Source organism: Bombina bombina, chromosome 1 (assembly GCF_027579735.1).
Source record: "Bombina bombina isolate aBomBom1 chromosome 1, aBomBom1.pri, whole genome shotgun sequence".
NCBI classification, from domain to species: domain Eukaryota; kingdom Metazoa; phylum Chordata; class Amphibia; order Anura; family Bombinatoridae; genus Bombina; species Bombina bombina.
In genome coordinates this window covers 1,016,104,998-1,016,130,745 of record NC_069499.1, presented here as the reverse complement: position 1 = coordinate 1,016,130,745, position 25,748 = coordinate 1,016,104,998, and the positions used below count along the sequence as shown (strand labels likewise).

Here is a 25,748-nt window from a genome sequence, read left to right as displayed (position 1 = left end):
TATTACTAGAAATCATAGATATCCAGAACCTAAGAACTTATATTAAATAAATACATAGACAAAGTTGCACTCCTGTATCCCACCAGATGCGGATACAACAGGTATACGTACATATATTGCGATCACTGGCCATATTCTCATCTGGACCAAAATAGGGGTAAACCTTTGGAAATAATTAAACACATAGTAAAACAAGGAATTTGTTTATAATGCTAAGTTGGAATAGAGCATTTTATTTCAATACTAGAATGCACAGCTAAATTAGTTAAAATAAAACTATCCTATGAAGGGTCACTACAAAGCACAAAAATATTATAACGTCTTTGAACATGGCCTCATATGAGGTCCTCACATATTACTGTGTATAGCAGAATTGCATTAGCTCTGACGTTCAATCATACAATATGTGCACTGAGTAGCCTGAGGCTTTACAATTATACAGAGCTTTTCTCTAAGGAGCAACACTACTCACTTAACCTCTCACCCCACTCAGTGAAAGAGAGAGAGGAAATAACACACTGAACAAACAAAATACTAACTCAAGTGAGTTCATCTAAACTCTATGTCCTGCTGTACCCTAGGTACCACCTACAAAGGCTGCCCTATGCTTATACACCCCTTGTGTCAGGTGGCATTTCCCATATAGCTTGTCCACCCATTACCTACAGGAGACAATAAAAAAATTATCTATGCTTAAAGGGACATTAAAGACAGCTTTGTGTTTATTAGACATGTACACAGAGGAAAAAAAAGTTTCAAACTAATTGTTACCACAAAGAAAAAAATCTTTCATTTCATTCAATACTCACTAAGGAGGTCAGTTGTAATTTGCCTTCAGGACAGCCGTAGTAGCTAGTATTACTGCTATAAACCAGCAGCAGCACAAAAAATAGGTTTTCTTATTGTTTTAATGAGGTCAAGACTGACTAAGAACAAAAGTGAAGCTTACATCATTATTAGCTGACTCAGGAATCAATCAGATGACAAGTTCCTTGCTAAATCTTTATTGAATAGCGCCTGTAAACAGGTGCAGTATTATATAAGATGATAAATAAGGAGCAGAGAGTAATGCGACTGGAGATATTTATCCTTGATTAGCCTGAACTCGTCTGTTGAAAGGCACATCAAAGGTACTTTTATATGATACATTTAGTTACATCAGTGCGGTTCGAGACAAGCAGGCTGAGACGAACATGGAGGAGAACAGCCAGGCACATTTCAATTTGACAATGATAAATCAAGCCCTAAATGTTTTTGTCTAGTTTGTTTTTTGATAAAAGGGCCACTTATTTATCAGACAAAAGCCACAAATATGGAAAGATTTGTTATTGTTTACATTCGGCCTAAAACCAAAGCACATGTCTAGCATTTATGCATAAGGCATTATTGTAACTGAACTGCATGCATAATAAATGTTTTAAAAGCAGTTACAACTGTAATGGTGTAACTGTACATATTAACCAATCACTGGGCAGCATGTATCAGTGTCAAGGGTACTGCATTCCACTGAATTCACTGCAGCCTTAATGGGAAGGAACTGGAATCTTCTGAGATAAATTACAGGAAAAGCTGGCAAAAAACATGTTTTCATTATGCATAATTAAAGGGCCAAAATAATGACAAAATGGCATGCTCTAATTCCATAGATCACGTCATTTTAACTGTAGCTATTCTCCTACTCTGTTTGTGTAGCCTCTACAAATGGGGTTACACACATAGTTAAATCAGTTTAGGAGCCACAGAGAATTGCAGGTCCTGAGCTAAAACTTCCAATGACCCAATCAGCAGAACTAGTTGCAGGACCCAGATGTGCAATTAGCACTGCTGATTGAGTGACTGGTAGTTTTTACTTGGAAGCAGTATTTTAACTATGTGATTATCCCTTTTAAAAGGGGGTTAAAGGGACAGTTTCATGTAAAACTGTTTTTCCCTTAATGAATTTTAAAAGACTATCATACCAGCTGCAGGGTATAAAAGTATGGGATATTACTCCTTTAGATTTATTCCTTTCTTTGGAACTACAAAACATTAATATGGCATGAGCTTTTAAGAAGGATGGATCTCATTATTGTATCACTCTATATAAACACAACAGCTTCAGTATCTTATTGCTGTCTGAGATTACAATTGGTATAGGTTGGGATACATGAGGCAAAATCAGCTATTTCAAATGACAAAATAAATCTAAAGAAGCTATTTGTAAACTGTTTAATACACCCAACAGGTAAAATAAATAATTAGGAAAACATTAAAGGGACAAATATTTTACAGTACACTGTCTCTTTAAAAACCTAGGTATGGGACGTTACTAGTGATACAATTACATGCTATAACCAATTAGAACATGTAACTTTTTCATTATTATGGCCCTTTAAGCTTTTTATTGAGAAGGAAATGCTGAGTTCATTGTCCCTAGTACAGTCTCTAATTGATCTTGTCGTAAGGCAGTAGTCATCGTGCTGTAAAGTTGCACCACTTGTCTAGCCAGGTGCTTAGTTATTACTAGCTGACTTACACACATGTTGCTTTATGATAGGTACAAAATGATAAGTCCAGAGTTGTATGTATGTATGTATTTGTATGTATGTATTATATAGATTCAGAATGAGGAGCAGAAAAAGTTCTGTATCATTCTATTATATATAAAAACCAACCGTGAATTTGGCACAAGTATTATACACAGAGTGTATTAGTGTTACACACAGAGAAGCGGGTGCAGTGTGTATCTGTGCATTACATATAGCAGTACATGCTGTGTGTGCTTTCAGTTTGACTCAGTAGAATCCTCTCTGCACTACAGACTGGGCCTCTGTGTGATGCTAACTCTCTTATCTGACAGCACAGGGGGATTAACACATATCACAGTCACTTGAGGCTTTGTGTTAGTGTTATCTCCTGCTGCACAGAGGCAGACCAGGATGTAAATCAGGACTCTGCCTGAAACAGAGGGGTTGAGGCAATAGAAACGTGTGGAGGGGGTTGGAAGACAAACCAAAGAAAAATATGACATGAGTACTAGATAGTACTAAAAAAAATAAAAATTGGAAAACCCAGGTTTAACCCCTTGACTGCCAGATAGCTAGGCAATGCATTGTTGCCCCTACTAACTGGCAATGATACATTTAAATTAAGAAATTGAGGCAGCATTTACGTAAAGGTGATAAATATATGAAAAGCACTTATGATGTGTTTGCCTTTACAATGCATGGCAAAATAATGTTTAAATAAGCAAGAACAAAATAAACAAAACAAAAATCAAAGGGTGTAGAAATCCAAGGGAACTGTAATAATGCATTATATATATATATATATATATATATATATATATATATATATATATATGTTTAAAAATAAAATATACATGGTCTGGTTTGGAAAAAACACACACTGCTATGCCAATGATTTATCACTACCCTAAGTGTTACACAAAGCTTATAGATTATTCTGTATCATAATGCTTCCATCTCACTATAATTTACTTCCTATCAAAAGCCTCAGTGTTGCCCTCTCCCAGCCCCCACTCATTCTCCCCATCTCTGCTACAATTTCTTTTTGAATTTTCAACCTGCAATTTTCTCTGTAATGGAACAATTTTCTGTACTTATGCACAATCAGGGAAGGGAGAGAGGGGGTGGAGGAGGGAGCCCCATTATCTGAAGCAGCAAGGGTGGGGAGGTGGTCCAAAAACTCTTCAGAGATGGAGGGAACATCAAGGCTTTCGGGTTATAATGAAAACAGATACTGAAAATAAAAATGTACCGAGTACCTGGACTGACTTATAATGAACAAGAATACAAGGTTGTTAAGTAAATAAATCTCTCTCAGAAAAGACCTTTAACCCTTTGAATGTCAGTGAAAACTATGATGTATCATTCTGCTAGCTGGCAACCAAAGGGTTAATAATCAATTGAGCTCCTGTATGCATTGTTTTTTTAAAAAGTAACACCCCTCACTGTCTGCTATGGTGAAGAATTGCACTTCTCAAATCTGACTTCCATTAAAAGAGCAAACATAAGAGAGACTGAGTCTGTACTGTCCAGTAACGCCAGCTTCACATAATTTGCTGCATACAATCATACCTCCCCCATATAGTTTTTAAAATAATTTGCCTTAGTCACTCTAAGACTTTATCCTAAGACAGAAACACCTTGAGAAACGGATCCTTTACACATATGTCAACTGCATTATGCACGTGTAACAGACCGAATAAACAACTGGACTCCCCTATTTTTTTTTTGGGTCTCAAAGGAAAACAATTTAGGGCCAGATTACAAGTGGAGCATTAATTTATCGGGTACGCGATAAATAACCAGCCATTACAAAGCGGCTGGTTATTTCTACTGCAAGCTTGCGGGAGCAATCAGTGCTCTGAAAATTACCCAGAGATCAGACCTCTGGTTCATTTTCTAAATGTGCCCCAATTGCCCCCAAAATTTAGTGTTCGTTTCCTTTTAAAAAAAAAAAAAGTAGCATTCAAAAAACAAAACCCTGCACTAAGCAGCTTTTGGGGGCTAAATTTGTCGGCTGTGGGGACTGTGTGTTCCCTGTAAATATATATGTATACGAATATATACATATATAGTTATGTGTTAATATGTGTATATACACATATAAACACATAAATATAAATGTATATACACATATAAACACATACATATAAATGTATATACACATATAAACACATAAATGTATAAACACATATAAACACATAAATATAAATGTATATACACATATAAACACATAAATGTATATACACATATAAACACATAAATATAAATGTATATACACATATAAACACATAAATGTATATACACATATAAACACATAAATGTATATACACATATAAACACATAAATATAAATGTATATACTGTACACACAAACAGATAAATATAAATGTATATACACATATAAACACATAGATAAAAATGTATATACACATATAAACACATAAATATAAATGTATATACACATATAAACACATAAATGTATATACACATAAACACAAATATAAATGTATGTATTCATATACATTTAAAATTGCTGCGCGGCTTTCCCCCTTTCCTGCGCTAGTTCTCATGCAGTGTCCCACTTGTAATACCAGTACACATTTGCATGCTCTAGTATCACAAAGTGAAGCGCAAATATCGCTTTCGCGCAAGCGATATTTTGCGTTCCACGTATAATCTGGCCCTTAATTGGGTGATGAGTGATGTTATCAGGGCTCAGATAAATAGACAGATCCTTCTCAAATTTGACTGACCTTCACAAATATGGATATCACAGTGTTACTATTATATGCCTATTTATATGCCTACTTCTGTTCTGAAAGAAAAAAATAAATAAAAAAGTAGCATTCAAAAAACAAAACCCTGCACTAAGCAGCTTTTGGGGGCTAAATTTGTCGGCTGTGGGGACTGTGTGTTCCCTGTAAATATATATCTATACGAATATATACATATATAGTTATGTGTTAATATGTGTATATACACATATAAACACATAAATATAAATGTATATACACATATAAACACATAAATATAAATGTATATACACATATAAACACATACATATAAATGTATATACACATATAAACACATACATATAAATGTATATACACATATAAACACATAAATGTATATACACATATAAACACATAAATATAAATGTATATACACATATAAACACATAAATGTATATACACATATTAACACATAAATATAAATGTATATACACATATAAACACATAAATATAAATGTATATACTGTACACACAAACACATAAATATAAATGTATATACACATATAAACACATAGATAAAATGTATATACACATATAAACACATAAATATAAATGTATATACACATATAAACACATAAATGTATATACACATATAAACACATAAATGTATATACACATATAAACACATAAATGTATGTATTCATATACATTTAAAATTGCTGCGCGGCTTTCCCCCTTTCCTGCGCTAGTTCTCATGCAGTGTCCCACTTGTAATACCAGTACACATTTGCATGCTCTAGTATTACAAAGTGAAGCGCAAATATCGCTTTCGCGCAAGCGTTATTTTGCGTTCCACGTATAATCTGGCCCTTAATTGGGTGATGAGTGATGTTATCAGGGCTCAGATAAATAGACAGATCCTTCTCAAATTTGACTGACCTTCACAAATATGGATATCACAGTGTTACTATTATATGCCTACTTCTGTTCTGAAAGAAAAAAATAAATTATATACATTCTGCTCTGTATAACGATTTTGAGAAAAGATATATAGATTGACAGAGCAACTTGCAGTAATAAAAGACTAGTTTGCATGAGAATTGAACACACTCTGAACATGCCTGTGTATAAACTGGCTGCTATGCCCCCCCCCCTCCCCCATAGCACTACACCTGCTTTACCATTGGTAGTTCCGTCCCTAAAGCCAACTATGTAAATACCTGAACTTTGAAAAAAGATTTCACAGTGTGTATTAATTAGCACATCGAATAATGTCACACAAATCCTTTCTACAGGAAAAAATATAATATAAAGGCTTATTTGAGTCTTTTGTGGAAGACTCTGTGGGATAGATTACAAGGGGTGCGCTATTGCTAGTGCGGGTCATGATAAGCAATATTGTGTCCAAGCTAACTTGCACGCGTATTACAAGTTCAAAGTAAACGTGTTCGCTCGAGGGCAAACATAGCGGCCATTCGGTTTGCTCGAGTGAAGACCTCGTGTACAGTGTAAGAGTAAAAAAAAAAAAAAGTGCACCAAATACATTAAAATAAAGTGTTACACTCATATATACACAATTTGCTAAAAAAAAAAATATTCCTATAAATATTAATATAAAGATGTTTGAAAAAATGTTACAAATGTAAAAAAAATTAAGAGACCACTACAAAATGATCAGTTTCTCTGGTTTTACTATTTATAGGTATGTGTTTGAGTAAAAAATTAACATTTTTGTTTTATTCTATAAACTAATCGAAAACATTTATGCCAAATTCCAAATAAAAACATTGTCATTTAGAGCATTTATTTGCAGAAAATGACAACTGGTCAAAATAACAAAAAAAGATGCAGTGTTTTCAGACCTTGAATAATGCAAAGAAAACAAGTTAAGATTAATTTTTAAACACCACAATACTAAAACTAATACTCTTAGCAAGAGTACAGAAATCAATACAGTATTTGCTGGAATAACCGTGATTCTCAATTGCAGCTTTCATGCATCTTGGCATGCTCTCCATCAGTCTTTCACATCTTGGCATGCTCTCCACCAGTCTTTCACATTGCTGTTGGGTGACTTTATGCCACTCCTGGTGCAAAAATTCATGCAGCTTGGCTTTGTTTGATGCCTTGTGACCATCCATCTTCCTCACTTTCCAGAGGTTTTCAATGGGATTCAGGTCATGAGATTGGGCTGGCCATGACAGGGTCTTAATGTGGTGGTCCACACCTTCATTGACCTTGCTGTGTAGCACGGAGCATTGTCCTGCTGGAAAAAAAACAATCATCAGAGTTGGGGAACATTGTCAGAGCAGAAGGAAGCAAATTTTCTTCCAGGATAACCTTGTATGGGGCTTGATTAATGTGTCCTTTGCAAAGATAAATCTGTTTGCGTGCAAGAAAAACATAACTTATGCTTACCTGATAAATTAATTTCTTTCTTATGGTGGTGACAGTCCACAAGATCCTTACTCTTGGGAACCAATCCCCAAGCCGTGGAGTCCGCTGAAAAGTGGGTGGGCCAAAAAAAGGTAAAGACAGGAACCTATTTATTAGGTACAACTGTCTGAAAGACCTTCCTTCCACCACCAAGGCAGTTTCAGCCTTGCAAATCTGTTCCACAGATGTCTCATTCTTAAAAGCCCAGGAAGTAGAAATGGAAATTCTCAAAGGCGGCTGCTGACCTGTTTCACTTTAACAAAACAATTCAATAACAAATTGTGCCAATTTTGAACACACTATCAAATCTTATATAGTGTGCTGTTACTGCAATAGGATGTGTCTGAATGTATTTCCAGTACTATGGGGTATATATGCTGACATAATATTTAACCCTTTATCCATCAGGTCAGATTAGAACGTGTAAAGCAGTTTCAATGTGGTTCCCAGATAGCTCATGATGGTGTACTATTACTATCTGTGAGATCCTTTGTGGAAACCTCCAGATAACCACGTATAGTGAGCACAGAAGCATTAATGTGACTCACTCAATCTTCTAATGAGATCTAATTTCTGCAACCCATTGTCTGAGTCCCGGCTTTCATAAAACCGCCATGCCCGATCTTCAAATTACGGATCACCCACAGGGTACATTTGGAGGCTTTAACAGATTAAATCTCTTTATCATAGATTATCGACTGTTTTCCAGCTTTTAGATGTATAAACCCCATTGTCGCTATGTCTTGTCGGCGTCTTGCGGCTTCCCCAAGTGTGGTGAGTCTGGTAGTGGTGAGTGATGATGTCAATGTCGGGAAGGGGCCACCAAACCATTCCATATTCGCAATCAGCATAGAAAATAGGTTAGGAGACAAATAATTATTTAAAAAATAACTTAATGTGTCCCTTTAAACGAGACAAGTGTACAAAATAGTTTCAAAGCTAAGAAGCCAGCTGACTGACCCCCATCACACATCCTATGCATTTCATGTCTAAAAAGGCATTTTTTTTAGGGATCCCTGATGGATGAAGAAGCCTCATCCCTCAAGATAGCAGAATGAGAGACGTCTACCAGGACAGAGACACCATGACTGATGGGGCAAAATAAATTACCTGAGAAAAATTGGAGTGATCCCCATTCCCGGCGTGACGTAAAGAGAGCGCTCTCGCAGTAAGTAAAGACAGAGCGTGGCTGTATTTGTTAAAGAGCGCGGCTGCTTTTTAAAGCTGTATTATTTGTGTCAAAAATACAATTTTCAGCCAGCAGGTCCTATTTGTGGCAAAAATACAATTTTCAGCCAGCAGGTCCTATTTGTGGCAAAAATAAAATTTTCAGCCAGCAGGTCCTATTTGTGGCAAAACAACTATTCTTTGTGCTTTCTCTATAAATACATTACTGTAATTATTATTATCAAGACTTGTGTTTTTTTTTTTTGTTAGGTGACCACGTCACTTGGAACAAAATTAGAGGTAGCCCTTGCCTTACAAAAATCTGCCCACCCAAATTTTAGTCAGTTTAGCCAAGGTAGATATAGCACCACCCACTATTGTAACAGGAAGGTGGACCCCATAGCTCCAAATTAGAATCTGGTATAGGAAAAAGCCTTTTAAAAGTAGGAGAAGGGATAATGGGTACTCCAGGTCTGCCCTGCTCCTTAAAGATATTTTCCCTAACTAAGGAAGGAACTGGAAAAAATCTCAACTGCATTGGATTTAGCCTTAAAATGATACCTAATTTTTGAAAAAGGCTTGTCCTCAACTGGCTTAGAACCCTGAGCTCCTAGAGTCTTCAAGACTTTCTTAATTAGAGAACATAAGGGCTCTAGTTTAAACTGAAAAGTAGTATTCTTGGGCTCTTTTTCTGAAACTGAGGAAAAATCTCAGAATAACTCCCCATCAGAAGAAGATGATCCATACAAATCAGAAACCTGAGTATGTCTAGAAGTAGAAGCACCAGTAGGTATTTCACTACTAGATGACAAACCTGAAGATGTGGACTTGCATTTGTGCTTACTAGATGGTGGCATACTAGCTATTAGAAAACCACAGAGACAGCAGCTCAATCCCCTTATATTATTTATGGGCACCCAAACATACTAGTTATATCCTCAGAAATAGCTGACTTTAAATCATTATTAAAATCTGGCAAAAAAATCAGTAGCACCACCTTGAGTAACAGACAGGAGGTGGGCAAGTCTGAGTTGCAGTATTAGGATTAACTGAATGAGACTGTAGAACATACAGTGCTGCAAAGTTGTGCTGGTGGGCAGACAATAACTGATTTGCAAAGTAAACATTTATTTATTGGAATTACTAATTCGGTAGAAATTCCTCCTAGAGGGTCCAGACAGGCAGATGCAGTACAAGACTGATCCACCATCCCAAAGAGCAATATGAACACAAAGGGAGAAATACATTGGTGAAATACAAACAGTGATAAAGAAGTATTACAATCCTCTAATTAAACTGTAATGTCCCCTTGAAAAGACAGTTCCCAAAAAATTAGGGTGCCAGAGGTTGTAGATAATCCCCCAAATCAGCCCCCTGCTCCCTTAACTCAACTGTAAGGATCCCTTAATAAAGGCAAATAAGTTCCAAAAATGTTGTGGTGTAGGGTGTCTTTGCCTCCTCTTGGTGGCAAGAGCAAGGATCTCGTGGACTCTGACCAGCTTAAAAAAAAAACCAATACAATTGGCGTGCCACATTTAATCTGGCCCTGTGCACTTTAAATATTCTTTAGGTCAGTTGCTTTTTTTTTGAGAATGAGATGATCCATCATTATCTGTAATCTAAATCAATTGTACTAGTAAACAAACCTTAGTGTTAACAATATTTCTCTTTAATTGTACGAATACACACTATGATTATTTTAAAACAAAAACAAAAAAAAAAACTAACGTTGCAGTATCATTGTGAAAACTGAAATTTATTACAGTCCAGATGTCTTTGGATACTATCTATACTATAATCGTGTTTGTTAGCGTCCATCACCCTCATCAGTTGCGCACGCAACCAAAAAAATGTTGGCTGGGCACGCAGCCAAAAGAATCCACCTGGATGCAGCGTAGCCAAATGAAGCATTAAGAAAAAAACACCTAAACGCCCGCACAAAATAACAAAAAACCTAACCGTCCGAACAAAATAATAAAAAAAACTAACCGCCCGCACAAAGTATTAACAAAAAAACACCTAAGCGCCCGTACAAAGTATTAACAAAAAACACCTAAGCGCCCGTATGAAGTATTAACAAAAAAAAACTAAGCGCCCGTACTAAGTATTAACAAAAAAAACCTAAGCGCTCGCAAGAAATATTAAACACTAAACCACCAACCCCCACATCGCAAAATAATACAGAAATTAACCCCTAATCGCAAATAACATAATTCAAATATTAACCCCTAAACCACCAACCCCCACATCGCAATAAACCTAATTAATCTATTAACCCTTTAACCGTCAACCCCCATATCACAGTAAACCTAATTAACCTAATAAGCCCTAAACCGCCAACCCCCACATTGCAATAAACCTAATTAACCTATTAACTCATAAACCGCCAACCCCCCACAACGCAAATAACTAATTACTAAGCCCCCAACCTAACACCCCCTAAATTAACCCCAATTACATAAAATAAAAAATACCAAGTTACGAATAATAAAAAAAAATAACAACATTACTTAAAAAAAAACTAAGATTAAATAAATCTAAAATTACAAAAAATAAAGTCTAAAATTACAGAAAAAATAAACAAAATTATAAAAAAAAAAAATTAAACCTGATCTAATACCCCTATGAAAGTAAAAAAGCCCCCCCAAAATAAAAACAACCCATAATCTAAACTAATCTACCAATAGCCTTTAAAAGGGCCTTTTGTAGGGCATTGTCCTAAGTTAAACAGCTTTTTTACCAAAAAAAAAAATTAACAATTACCCCCAAATAGTAAAACCCTCCACCCAACCAACTCCCCACAGTAAAAAAACCTAAAATACCTTAAAGGGGCATTTGTATGGGCATTGCCCTTAAAAGGGCAATCAGCTTTTTTTTACAAACAGCTCTTTTGTACCCATAAAAAAAAATCTCTAATCTAAAAAAAACCCCAACCCCCCCAAAAAAACAACAACCCTAAGTCTAACCCCGAAATAGGTACTCACAGTTCCTGAAGTCCGGCGGCAAAGGTCTTCTTCCAGGTGGTGAAGGTCTTCATCCAGCACGGGGACATCTATCTTCATCCGGAACGAAGGTGGTGCAGAGGTAATTGCGGAGCGGAGGTGATCGCGGAGCAGGACCGGCATGGAGGTTCCTCTTCATGCGGTCGCCGCCGCACACTGAAGATTGAATGCAAGGTACCCCATTTAAATTGGGGTACCTTGTATTCCTTTTGGCTGAAATTTTGAAATCAGCTAAAAGGACGAGAAATCCTATTGGCTGATTTGAACAGCTAATAAGATTTCAGTAGCTCTCATCCTATTGGCTGATTTCAAAATTTCAGCCAATAGGAATGCAAGGTACCTAAATGGGGTTTCTTGCATTCAATATTCAGTATGCGGCGGCGACTGCATGAAGCGGATCCTCCACGCCGGTCCTGCTCCGCGACGGCCGGTCATGCTCCGCTGTCACCTCTGCTCCGCGCCGCCTTCGATCCGGATGAAGATAGATGATGTTCCTGTGCTGCATAAAGACTTTCACCGCCTGGAAGAAGACATTCGCTGCCTGACTTCAGTAACTGTGAGTACCTATTTCGGGGTTAGACTTAGTTTTTTTTTTATATATTTTGGGGAATTTTTTTTTTTTTTAAGATTATGGATTTTTTTTTAAGTGAGCAAAAGAGCTGTTTGCCCCTTTTGGGGCAATGGGTAGCTTAGGTTTTTTTATTTTGGGGGTTGGTTGGGTGGGGGTTTTACTATTAGGGGGTAATTGGTAAATTTTTTTAGGTAAAACAGCTGTTTAACTTAGGGAAATGGCCTACAAAAGGCCCTTTTAAGGGCTATTGGTAGTTTAGATTTGGGGTTGTTTTTATTTTGGGGGGGCTTTTTTATTTTCTTAGGGGTATTTCATTAGGTTTAATTTTTTTTAATTTTTGATAATTTTGTGTATTTTTTTCAGTAATTTTAGACTTTTTATTTTTTGTAATTTTAGATTTAATTTAATCTTAGTTTGTTTTTTTGTTTTTAAAGGGATAGTAAACCCCAAAATTTTCTTTTATGATTCAGATAGAACATACAATTTTAAACAACTTTCCAATTTACTTCTATTAGAAAATTTGCTTCATTCTCTTGTTATCCATTGCTGAAGGGACAGCATTGTACTACTGACAGGAAGCTGAATACATCTAGTTATCCAATCACAAGAGACAAATATGTGCAGGCACCAAATAGCAGCAGCTCCCACTAGTGTATGATATGTACGCATTCATTTTTAACAAGGGATACTAACAGAACGAAGCACATTTGAAAAACACAATTTATGCTTACCTGATAAATTTATTTCTCTTGTGGTGTATCCAGTCCACGGATCATCCATTACTTGTGGGATATTCTCATTCCCAACAGGAAGTTGCAAGAGGACACCAACAGCAGAGCTGTAATATAGCTCCTCCCCTAACTGTCATAGCCAGTCATTCGACCGAAAACAAGCCGAGAAAGGAGGAACCATAGGGTGCAGTGGTTACTGTAGTTTAAATTTAAAAATTACCTGCCTTAAAATGACAGGGCGGGCCGTGGACTGGATACACCACAAGAGAAATAAATTTATCAGGTAAGCATAAATTGTGTTTTCTCTTGTAAGGTGTATCCAGTCCACGGATCATCCATTACTTGTGGGATACCAATACCAAAGCTAAAGTACACGGATGAAGGGAGGGACAAGGCAGGAACTTAAATGGAAGGAACCACTGCCCATAAAACCTTTCTCCCAAATATAGCCTCCGAAGAAGCAAAAGTATCAAATTTGTAAAATTTTGAAAAAATATGAAGCGAAGACCAAGTCGTCGCCTTGCAAATCTGATCAAAAGAAGCCTCATTTTTAAAGGCCCAAGTGGAAGCCACAGCTCTAGTGGAATGAGCTGTAATCCTTTCAGGAGGTTGCTGTCCAGCAGTCTCATAGGCTAAGCGGATTAAGCTTCTTAGTCAAAAAGAAAAAGAGGTTGCCGAAGCCTTTTGACCTCTCCTCTGTCCAGAGTAGACAACAAACAAAGCAGATGTTTGACGAAAATCTTTAGTAGCTTGTAAGTAAAACTTTAAAGCAAGGACCACGTCCAAATTGTGTAACACAAGGATGGAACAACAATCTCTTGATTGATATTCTTGTTAGATACCACCTTAGGTAAGAACCCAGGTTTGGTACGCAGGACTACCTTATCCGTATGAAAAATCAGATAAGGAGAATCACATTGTAAGGCAGATAGCTCAGAGACTCTACGAGCCGAGGAAATAGCTACCAAAAAAAGAACTTTCCAAGATAAAAGCTTGATATCTATGGAATGAAGAGGTTCAAACGGAACTCCTTGAAGAACCTTAAGAACCAAGTTTAAGCTCCATGGTGGAGCAACAGGTTTAAACACAGGCTTGATTCTAACTAAAGCCTGACAAAATGCCTGAACGTCTGGAACATCTGCCAGACGCTTAACTAGCTGACAATCCTTTTTCCAAACCTTCTTGGAGAAAAGATAATATCCTAGCAATCCTGACCTTACTCCATGAGTAACCCTTGGATTCACACCAATAAAGATATCTACGCCATACCTTATGGTAAATTTTCCTGGTGACAGGCTTTCGTGCCTGTCTTAAGGTATCAATAACTGACTCGGAGAAGCCACGCTTTGATAAAATCAAGCGTTCAATCTCCAGGCAGTCAGCCTCAGAGAAATTAGATTTGGATGGTTGAAAGGACCCTGAAGTAGAAGGTCCTGTTTCAGAGGCAGAGACCATGGTGGAAAGGATGACATGTCCACTAGATCTGCATACCAGGTCCTGCGTGGCCACGCAGGTGCTATCAGAATCACTGATGCTCTCTCCTGCTTGATCTTGGCAATCAGTCGAGGGAGCAGAGGAAATGGTGGAAACACATAAGCCAGGTTGAAAGACCAGGGCACTGCTAGAGCATCTATCAGTGTCGCCTTGGGATCCCTGGACCTGGATCCGTAACACGGAAGCTTGGCGTTCTGGCGAGACGCCATGAGATCCAGTTCTGGTTTGCCCCAACGATGAATCAGTTGTGCAAATGCCTCCGGATGGAGTTCCCACTCTCCCGGATGAAAAGTCTGACGACTTAGAAAATCCGCCTCCCAGTGCTCTACACCTGGGATATGGATAGCTGATAGGTGGCAAGAGTGAATCTCTGCCCAGCGAATTATTTTTGAAACTTCTAACATCTCTAGGGAACTTCTCGTTCCCCCTTGATGGTTGATGTAAGCTACAGTCGTGATGTTGTCCGACTGAAATCTGATGCACCTCAGAGTTGCTAACTGAGGCCAAGCCTGAAGAGCCTTGAATATCGCTCTTAGTTCCAGAATATTTAATGGAAGGAGAGACTCCTCCTGAGTCCACGATCCCTGAGCCTTCAGGGAGTTCCAGACTGCACACCAACCTAGAAGGCTGGCATCTGTCGTAACAATTGTCCAATCTGGCCTGCGAAAGGTCATACCTTTGGACAGATGGACCCGAGATAGCCACCAGAGAAGAGAATCCCTGGTCTCTTGGTCCAGATTCAGTTGAGGGGACAAATCTGTGTAATCCCCGCTCCACTGACTGAGCATGCATAGTTGCAGCGGTCTGAGATGTAAGCGTGCAAACGGCACTATGTCCATTGCCGCTACCATTAAGCCGATTACTTCCATACACTGAACCACCGAAGGGCGCGGAATGGAATGAAGAACCCGGCAGGAATTTAGAAGCTTTGATAACCTGGACTCCGTCAGGTGAATTTTCATTTCTACAGAATCTATCAGAGTCCCTAGAAAGGAAACTCTTGTGAGTGGGGATAGAGAACTCTTTTCCTCGTTCACTTTCCCCCCATGCGACCACAGAAATGCCAGTACTACGTCCGTATGAGACTTGGCAATTTGGAAGTTTGACGCCTGTATCAGGATGTCGTCTAAATAAGGGGCTACTGCTATGCCCCGCGGCCTTAGGACCGCCATAAGTAACCCTAGAACCTTTGTAAAGATTCTTGGGGCTGTAGCTAATCCCAAGGGAAGAGCTACAACTGGTAATGCCTGTCTTGAAAGGCAAACCTGAGAAACCGATGATGATCTTTGTGTATCGGAATGTGAAGATAAGCATCCTTTAGATCCACTGTAGTCATATATTGACCCTCCTGGATCAGTGGTAGGATGGTACGAATAGTTTCCATCTTGAACGACGGAACTTTGAGGAATTTGTTTAAGATCTTTAGATCCAAAATTGGTCTGAAGGTTCCCTCTTTTTTGGGAACCACAAACAGATTTGAGTAAAAACCCTGTCCCTGTTCCTCCTTTGGAACTGGATGGATCACTCCCATAACTAGGAGGACTCGTACACAGTGTAAGAATGCCTCTCTCTTTATCTGGTGTGCAGATAATTGTGAAAGGTGAAATCTCCCTTTTGGGGGGGAAGCTTTGAAGTCCAGAAGATATCCCTGGGATATAATTTCCAACGCCCAGGGATCCTGAACATCTCTTGCCCACGCCTGGGCAAAGAGTGAAAGTCTGCCCCCTACTAGATCCGTTCCCGGATAGGGGGCCGTTCCTTCATGCTGTCTTAGAGGCAGCAGCAGGCTTTTTTACCTGCTTACCTTTTTTCCATGTCAGGTTTGGTCTCCAGACCGTCTTGGATTGAGCAAAAGTTCCCTCTTGTTTATTATTAGAGGAAGTTGATGCCGCACCTGCCTTGAAGTTTTGAAAGGCACGAAAATTAGACTGTTTGGCCCTAGATTTGGACCTGTCCTGAGGAAGGGCATGACCTTTTCCTCCAGTGATATCAGCAATAATCTCCTTCAACCAGGCCCGAATAGGGTCTGCCCCTTGAAGGGAATGTTAAGTAGCTTAGATTTTGAAGTCACGTCAGCTGACCATGATCTAAGCCATAGCGCTCTGCGCGCCTGTATAGTAAAACCAGAATCTTAGCCGTTAGTTTAGTCAAATGAACAATAGCATCAGAATAAAAGAATTGGCTAGCTTAAGTGCTCTAAGTTTGCCAAGTATGACATCCAATGGAGTCGCTACCTGTAAAGCCTCTTCCAGAGACTCAAACCAGTACGCCGCAGCAGCAGTGACAGGGGCAATGCATGCAAGGGGCTGTAGGATAAAACCTTGTTGAATAAATATTTTCTTAAGGTAACCTCTAATTTTTTATCCATTGGATCTAAAAAAAAAAAAAAGCACAACTGTCCTCGACAGGGATAGTAGTACGCTTTACTAGAGTAGAAACTGCTCCCTCCACCTTAGGGACTGTCTGTCATAAGTCCCATGAGGTGGCGTCTATTGGAAATATTTTTCTAAAAATAGGAGGGGAAGAGAACGGCACACCTGGTCTATTCCCATTCCTTATTAATAATTTCTGTAAACCTTTTAGGTATTTGGAAAAACATCAGTACACACCGGCACTGCAAAGTATTTATCCAGTCTACACAATTTCTCTGGCACTGCAATGGTATCACAGTCATTCAGAGCAGCTAAAACCTCCCTAAGCAACACGCGGAGGTGTTCAAGCTTAAATTTAAATGTAGAAATATTAGAATCAGGTATCTTTCCTGAGTCATTAACATCACCCACTGACTGAAGCTCTCTTTCCTCAGCTTCTGCATATTGTGAGGCAGTATCAGACATGGTTCTTAAAGCGTCAGTATGCTCTGCATTTTGTCTCACCCCAGAGCTATCTCGCTTACCTCTAAGTTCAGGTAGTCTGGCTAATACCGCTGACAGTGTATTATCCATGACTGCCGCCATGTCTTGTAAAGTAAACGCTATGGGCGCCCTAGATGTACTTGGCGCCATTTGAGCGTGAGTCCCTTAAGCGGGAGTCAAAGGGTCTGACACGTGGGGAAAGTTAGTCGGCATAACTTCCCCCTAGTCAGATTCCTCTGGTGATACATTTTTTAAAGACAGAAAATGATCTTTATTGCATAAAATGAAATCAGTACATTTGGTACACATTCTAAGAGGGGGTTCCACCATGGCTTTTAAACATAATAAACAAGGAGTTTCTTCTATGTCAGACATGTTTATACAGAATAGCAATGAGACTAGCAAGCTTGGAAAACACTTTAAATCAAGTTAACAAGCAAATATAAAAAAACGGTACTGTGCCTTTAAGAGAAACAAATTTTGTCAGAATTTAAAAAACAGTGAAAAAATGCAGTAAATCAAACGAAATTTTTACAGTGTGTATAATAGGCTAACAGAGCATTGCACCCACTTGCAAATGGATGATTAACCCCTTAGTTCAAAAAACGGATTAAAAAAAACGAAATAGACGTTTTTTAACAGTCACAACCAACTGCCACAGCAAGCTGTGGCCCTACCTTCCCCAATAAACGACTTTGGAAAGCCTTTGGGCCCTTTAGAGATATCCTATTGCATTCAGAAGGCCTTTGAGGGAAGCTGGATGTCACAGTTTGTAATTTTAACTGCACCAACTGTAACTTTTATACTACAACAGTGGAAATTGTTTCTAGTCAAAATTTAAGCCAGCCATGTGGAAAAAACTAGGCCCCAATAAAGTTTTATCACCAAAGCATATATAAAAACGATTAAACATGCCAGCAAACGTTTTATATTGTAAATATCATAAGGGTATTACCCCTGGGAGTAAGCATGATACCAGTCGTTATTAAATCACTGTATTCAGGCTTAACTTACATTAATCCGGTATCAGCAGCATTTTCTAGTGTTTTCCATCTCTAGAAAAAATTATAACTGCACATACCTGATAGCAGAATAAACTGCACGCCATTCTCTCGCTGAAGTTACCTCATCTGTGTAATCCCCTCAGACATATGTGAGAATAGCAATGGATCTTAGTTACAACCTGCTAAGATCATAGAAACCTCAGGCAGATTCTTCTTCTATTTACTGCCTGAGATAAAATAGCACAACTCCGGTACTATTTAAAAATAACAAACTTTTGATTGAAGAAAATAAACTAGCTATATTTAACCACTATCTCCTACAACGTCCTTGCTTGTTGAGAGTTGCAAGAGAATGACTGGCTATGACAGTTAGGGGAGGAGCTATATTACAGCTCTGCTGTGGGTGTCCTCTTGCAACTTCCTGTTGGGAATGAGAATATCCCACAAGTAATGGATGATCCGTGGACTGGATACACCTTACAAGAGAAATAGAAGTTTAGTTAAAAGTGTCTTAAAATTACATGATCTATATGAATCATACAAGTTTATTTTGACTTTCCTATACCTTTAAAGGAACAATCTACACCAGAATTGTTATTGTTTTAAAAGATAAATAATAACTTTTTTACCCATTTCCTAGTTTTGCATAACCAACACAGTTATATTTATATATTTTTTTACCTCTGTGATTATCTTGTATCTAAGCCTCTGCAAACTGCCCCTTTATTTCAGTTCTTTTGACAGACTTGCAGTTTAGCCAATCAGTGATGGCTCCCAGGTAACTTCACGTGCATGAGCATAGTGTTATCTATATGAAAAACATGAACACCCTCTAGTGGTGAAAAACCTGTTAAAATGCATTCTTAAGAGGCGGCCTTCAAGATCTAAGAAATTAGCATATGAACCTCCTAGGTTAAGCTTTCAGCTAAGAATACCAAGAGAACAAAGAAAAATTGGTGATAAAAGTAAATTGTAAAATTGTTTAAAATTACATGCCCTATCTGAATCTTTAAAGTTTTTTTTGGACTAGACTGTCCCTTTAAGTAATGTTATTTTTTTTATGTTTTTTATTGTAACTTCAGGAACTGTGAGTACCTATTTCGGGGTTAGATTTAGGTTGTTTTTTAATATTTTGGGGTGTTTTTTTTTTAGATTAGGGATTTTTTTTTATGCCCGCAAAAGAGCTGTTTTTAAAAGAGCTGATTGCCCTTTTAAAGGCAATGCCCATACACATGCCCCAATGGTAGCTTAGGTTTTTTTATTTTGGGGGTTGGTTGGGTGGGGGTTTTTACTGTTGTGGGTAATTGGTAGTTTTTTTAGGTAAAATAGCTGTTTAACGTAGGGCAATGCACTACAAAGTACCATTAAATTGGGTAATAATAACTATTACTATTCGGCGAGCGAGCGCTGAAAAAGCGATTTGAGTCCCACTGGGAGAAAGGCGCTATATAAATACTAGTTATTATTATTATTATTACAAAAGGCCCTTTTAAGGGCTATTGGTAGTTTAGTTTAGATTAGGGGGTGTTTTTATTGGGGGGGGGGTTATTTTTATAGGGATATTAGATTAGGTTTATTTATTTTTTATTTTTGATAATTTCGTTTATTTTTTCAGTAATTTTAAATAGACTGCCCTCTGGGCAGGCTTATCGCCTAGTAAATATATAATAGTGATAACCTGTACTTCATATATACAGTCTAGTTCACATTTTTAAGGTGCACAGTTTTAGAGAAGTTATGAATGCATAAAAAAATGATTTTGTAAGGTTATATAACAATTTCAGTAATATTATAACATATTAGGTTTAGTCATGAAAAACTTGTTTTCTCATTTCAGAGCTAAAAAGCATGATTTTTGTGCAATTTAAGTTTTTATTTCATAGTGTGATTTTACTGATCCAGTGTGATCTAGAAAACAGACCTCAAATAATATGCTCCACTGTTTCATCGTGTGACAACTCTGAATGCGGAAGTTACAACAAGTTAGTTTCTAGCAAAGGCAACGTTAGAATGTGCTGCAGATATATTGCTTGTTCTCACCAGACAGAGGACAGATCCTGCACTACTTTTGGGGAGGGCAGAGTTATTTCGGAGAGGTCCAGACATAGACCATTCTGGGTTGCTTAGCAACCATGCAGCCTGCACACTCCTGATAACACAGCCAGTATCATTTCCTCGCCTGATTGAGCAGAGAGAGAGAGGCTAATCAAGGGAGCGTGTGTGTGTCTGTCTATTTGCGTTTGTGCAGTTCCAACATTTAAAAACCCTCCAGCAGCAACATGCAACTCATCTTGAAGCAAGCGACATCAGCGTGAAGTGACAAGCACTGACTGGACAAAATGTCCGACGGATGCAGCACTTATACAAAATGGATGATAGAAGAAAAATTATTATACCAAAAGAGAATTTAAAACACTCACAAAGTGTGTGTATAAATATATATATATATATATATATATATATATATATATATATATATATATATATATATATATATATATATATACACACACACACACACACACAATGAATAAACATACACTATCGAGTTATGTCTTTTCTTTGTATATATATATCACTCAAAGCCAGTTAGAAAATAATCTCAGCCAAACTGTGCAGATGCCAGAGTTGATGGGGTTAAACATGCACCTGGTGAAACCCCCTTTTTATTCCATATAATGAGCCCCATTAAATGCTTTTGTTCCCCAGTGGCTTGAAGCCTAATAGATCTGATAATTACAGTCATTTAACAGACTTGCGTACAGCTGTCAGTTATAATCAGACCCTGCAAGGAATGGGGAATCTCTCCATCAGGCCTTTTCATGACTGTGATAAAAAAAATATTAAAATAAATACAGTTTGACGCCATAAATGCATTTCATTTGTTTTTCATAGTACATTTTATTATATTTTGGGGTTTTAAATACATTATTAAAAAATAAAAAAATAAAAACCTATAAGGGCAAGTGTTTTTATTCTTTTCCTATCATTTATCCAACTCGGCTTTTACTTCACATCAATGGGTTTAGAATAAGCTTGGTCAGCTCAGACCACTCCAGTCTCCATATTCCAAAAGATTATAGCAGTTCCTGTGCAACCATTGGGTACCAAGGAGATGCAGGTCTGCCCTTGATGACAATGAGACCATTCAGCAGAAAATGATTTTGCATTTCAAGCACAAATTAGCACCATTGCAATGTCAGTCAATCATGCACAACAAATGTTAATGTAACCCATGTGCTGTTCTTATGGAGTGAACAACAACGTGTATTCAAGTCTAAATGCCAGAAATCAGAGTTCCAGCTGTGAGCAAATAACAGTACTGAGCAACAAGGTACCAACACAAATAATTCAGCGGGAACAAACACTGAAGACAATAAGACTATCTGGTAGTTTTAGGTCTTTTAAAAGTTCAGATAACCTGCCCTGCTTGCAAAATAGTACACATGTAACAGTAAGGCAAAGAGGCACTTAGAATGAGGAAGATCTACAGAGGATGCTTTTCGGCTCCTTTAGGAAAATGGAAGTTCTGCAGCTCTTCAGAATCTACTCAAACCACTGGCAAATGTAGATCCCATCTCTGCCCGCTAGTAATTTCCAAGTTCACCATGATAAGGTATAGTGTGTCAAATGACAAATAACCCTATAATACTGGCCGTGATTTTGTGCGGGGTTTGATAACCCATTCTCCATTAGGATTGGCATTGTATAAGTCCAAAAGGTATGTATCAGGATCTAGACAGTGTTCGGCTGTAAGTAAAGAATAAAACACTTAGGTAAATAAAGCCAGAAACCGTATTTTAAAACAAATTCTATTGCAATTTACAATCTGCGGACCTAGAAGAAGGCCAAGCCACACCAAATCTTCACATAACATAGAAACTTCCTGCTTCATATATTTAAAAGGACCTTTTTTACAAATATGCCAGTTAGTGTTTCTGTACACTTGTCTGACCCTATGGCACATTTATAATAAAGGTCTTTTTAAATGTAATCTAGCTGAAACTTCCAGCTGCATATGAGTTTTGAGCGCTATAGGGAAATTAATGACCGCCACAAAAGCGGCGGTATTTAACCTCCCTATAGCGCTGCTATTGCAGGTTTTGTAAAACCTGGCTTGCGCAGGCGATATGGTGGCATTAAGTTCCATATCTCACCCAAATACAAGCAGTGTTTTGACGTGCTCGTGCACGATTTACCCATAGACATCAATGGGGAGGGTCGGCTAAAAAAAAGCCTAACACCTGCGATCGAGGAAACAAAAGCTCCGTAACGCAGACCCATTGATGCCTATGGGGAAAGAAATAGTTACGTTTAAACCTAACAACCTAACATAAAAAACACGTCTAAACACCCCTAATCTGCTGCCCCTGACATCTCCGCAACCTACATAATGTTATTAACCCCTAATCTGCTGCCCCTAACATCGCCGCCACCTAAATAAAACTATTAACCCCTAATCTGCTGCTCTCGATATCGCGCCGCCACCTACATTACAGTTATTAACCCCTAATCTGCCGCCCCCAATGTTGCTGCCACTATACTCAAGTTATTAACCCCTAAACCTCTGGCCTCCCACATCACTAATACTAAATTAATATATCAACCCCTAAACCTAACCCTAAGCATAACCCTAACGTAACCCTAAGCCTAACCCTAACCACCCCCTAACTTAAATATAATTAAAATAAATCTAAATTAAAAACTTACAATTATTACCTAAATAATTCCTATTTAAAACTAAATACTTACCTGTAAACTAAAGCTAGCTACAATATAACTAATAGTTATATTGTAGCTAGCCTAGGTTTTATTTTTATTTCACAGGTAAGTTTATATTTATTTTAACTAGGTAGACTAGTTAGTAAATAGTTATTAACTATTTACTAACTACCTAGTTAAAATAAATACAAAGTTACCTGTAAAATAAAATCTAAGCTGCCTTACACTAAAACCTAAAATTACAATACAATACTAAATTAGACAAAATAAAAAATAAATTATCTCCTAATCTAATAGCCCTATCAAAATAAAAAAGCCCACCCTAAATAAAAAAAAAACCTAGCCTAAACTAAACTGCCAATGTCCCTTAAAAGGGCCTTTTGTGGGGGAATTGCCCCAAAGAAATCTGCTCTTTTACCTGTAAAAAAAAATACAAACAACCCCCAACAGTAAAACCCACCACCCACCCAATCAAACCCCCAAATAAAAACCTATCTAAAATAACCTAAGCTAACCATTGCCCTGAAAAGGGAATTTGGATGGGCATTGCCCTTAAAAGGGTATTTAGCTCTTTTACATTGCCTAAACCCTAAGCTAAAAATAAAACCTACCCAATAAACCCTTAAAAAAACACTAACCCCCCGACGATCCACTTACAGTTTTCGAAGACCGGACATCCATCCTCATCCAAGCAGAAGTCTTCATCCAAGCGGGCAGAAGTCTTCATCCAGACAGCGCGGAGTGGGTCCATCTTCAAGAAATCCAGCGCGGAGCACCCTCTTCTTACGATCGCTGCTAGAAAATAAATGTTCCCTTTAAGTGACGTCATCCAAGATGGCGTCCCTTACATTCCGATTGGCTGATCAGCCAATAGGATGAAAGCTCAATCCTATTGGCTGATTGCAACAGCCAATAGGATTTTTTCTCCTTTAATTCCTATTGGCTGATAGAATTCTATCAGTCAATCGGAATGTAAGGGACACCATTTTGGATGACATCCTGCGGCGATTGTAAGAAGAGGATGCTCCGCACCGGATGTCTTGAAGATGGACCCGCTCCACGCCGGATGGATGAAGAGAGAAGATGGCGTCTGGATGAAGACTTCTGCCGCCTGGATAAGGATGGATGTCTGGTTTTCGAAAACTGTGGATCGTCGGGGGTTAGTGTTAGTTTTTTTTAAATATTTATTGGGTGGGTTTTATTTTTAGCTTAGGTTTTGGGCAATGTAAAAGAGCTAAATGCCCTTTAAAGGGCAATGCCCATCCAAATGCCCTTTTAGGGCAATGTTAGCTTAGGTTATTGTAGATAGGTTTTTATTTGGGGGGGTTGGTTGGGTGGGTGGTGGGTTTTACTGTTGGGGGTGTTTGTATTTCTTTTTTACAGGTAAAAGAGCGGATTTCTTTGGGGCAATGCCCCGCAAAAGGCCCTTTTAAGGGCCATTGGCAGTTTAGTGCAGGCTAGGTTTTTTTATTTTATTTTGGGTGGGCTTTTTTATTTTGATAGGGCTATTAGATTAGGAGTAATTCGTTTTTATTTTTGATAATTTCGTTTTTTTATTTGTGTAATTTAGTGTTTATTTTTTTTGTAATTTAGATAATTGTATTTTATTAATTTAGTTTATTTTATTTTATTGTAATGTTAGGTTTTAGTGTAAGGCAGGTTAGGTTTTATTTTACAGGTACATTTGTATTTATTTTAACTAGGTAGTTAGTAAACTATTTACTAACTAGTCTATCTAGTTAAAATAAATACAAACTTACCTGTAAAATAAAAATAAAACCTAAGATAGCTACAATGTAACTATTAGTTTTTTTGTAGCTAGCTTAGGTTTTAATTTTATAGGTAAGTATTTAGTTTTAAATAGGAATTATTTAGGTAATAATTGTAAGTTTTATTTAGATTTAATTTAATTATATTTAAGTTAGGGGGTGTTAGGGTTATACTTAGAGTTACGTTAGGGTTGGGTTTAGGGGTTAACATATTTATGTAGTGATGTGGGAGGCCAGAGGTTTAGGGGTTAATAGTTTATTTTAGTATATTTTGTTTAGTGGTTAATAGGTTTATTATAGCGGCGGTGTTGGCGGACAGCAGATTAGGGGTTAATAATATTTAAAAAGTGTTTGCGATGCGGGAGGGCGGCGGTTTAGGGGTTAATAGGTTTATTATAGTGGCGACGATGTCGGGGAGCGGCAGAATAGGGGTTAATACATTTTTTAAGTGGTGGCAATGTCCAAAGCGGCAGATTAGGGGTTAATATTTTTATTTTAGTATTTGCAATGCGGGAGGGCCTCGGTTTAGGGGTTAATAGGTAGTTTATGGGTGTTAGTGTACTTTTTAACACTTTAGTTATGAGTTTTATGCTACAACTTTGTAGCATAAGACTCATAACTACTGACTTTAGATGGCGGTACGGATCTTGTCAGTATAGGGTGTACCGCTCACTTTTTGGCCTCACAGCAAAAATTGTAATACCGGTGCTATGGAAGTCCCATTGAAAAAGGATTTTTTTTTTTAAAAGTGCAGTA

At 37.7% G+C, this 25,748-nt stretch overlaps 1 protein-coding gene across 1 annotated transcript in view; it reads right to left on the bottom strand.

The window, feature by feature from the left end:
- Positions 1-21,373: 21,373 nt before the first annotated feature.
- Positions 21,374-25,748, bottom strand: part of ARHGAP40 (Rho GTPase activating protein 40) — a 403,388-nt gene continuing 399,013 nt past the window's right edge. Inside the window, exon 15 of the mRNA XM_053715649.1 lies at positions 21,374-22,251. Coding sequence (XP_053571624.1) covers positions 22,145-22,251 — 107 coding nt within the window. The 3' untranslated portion in view covers positions 21,374-22,144. The remainder of the gene's footprint in view (positions 22,252-25,748) is intronic.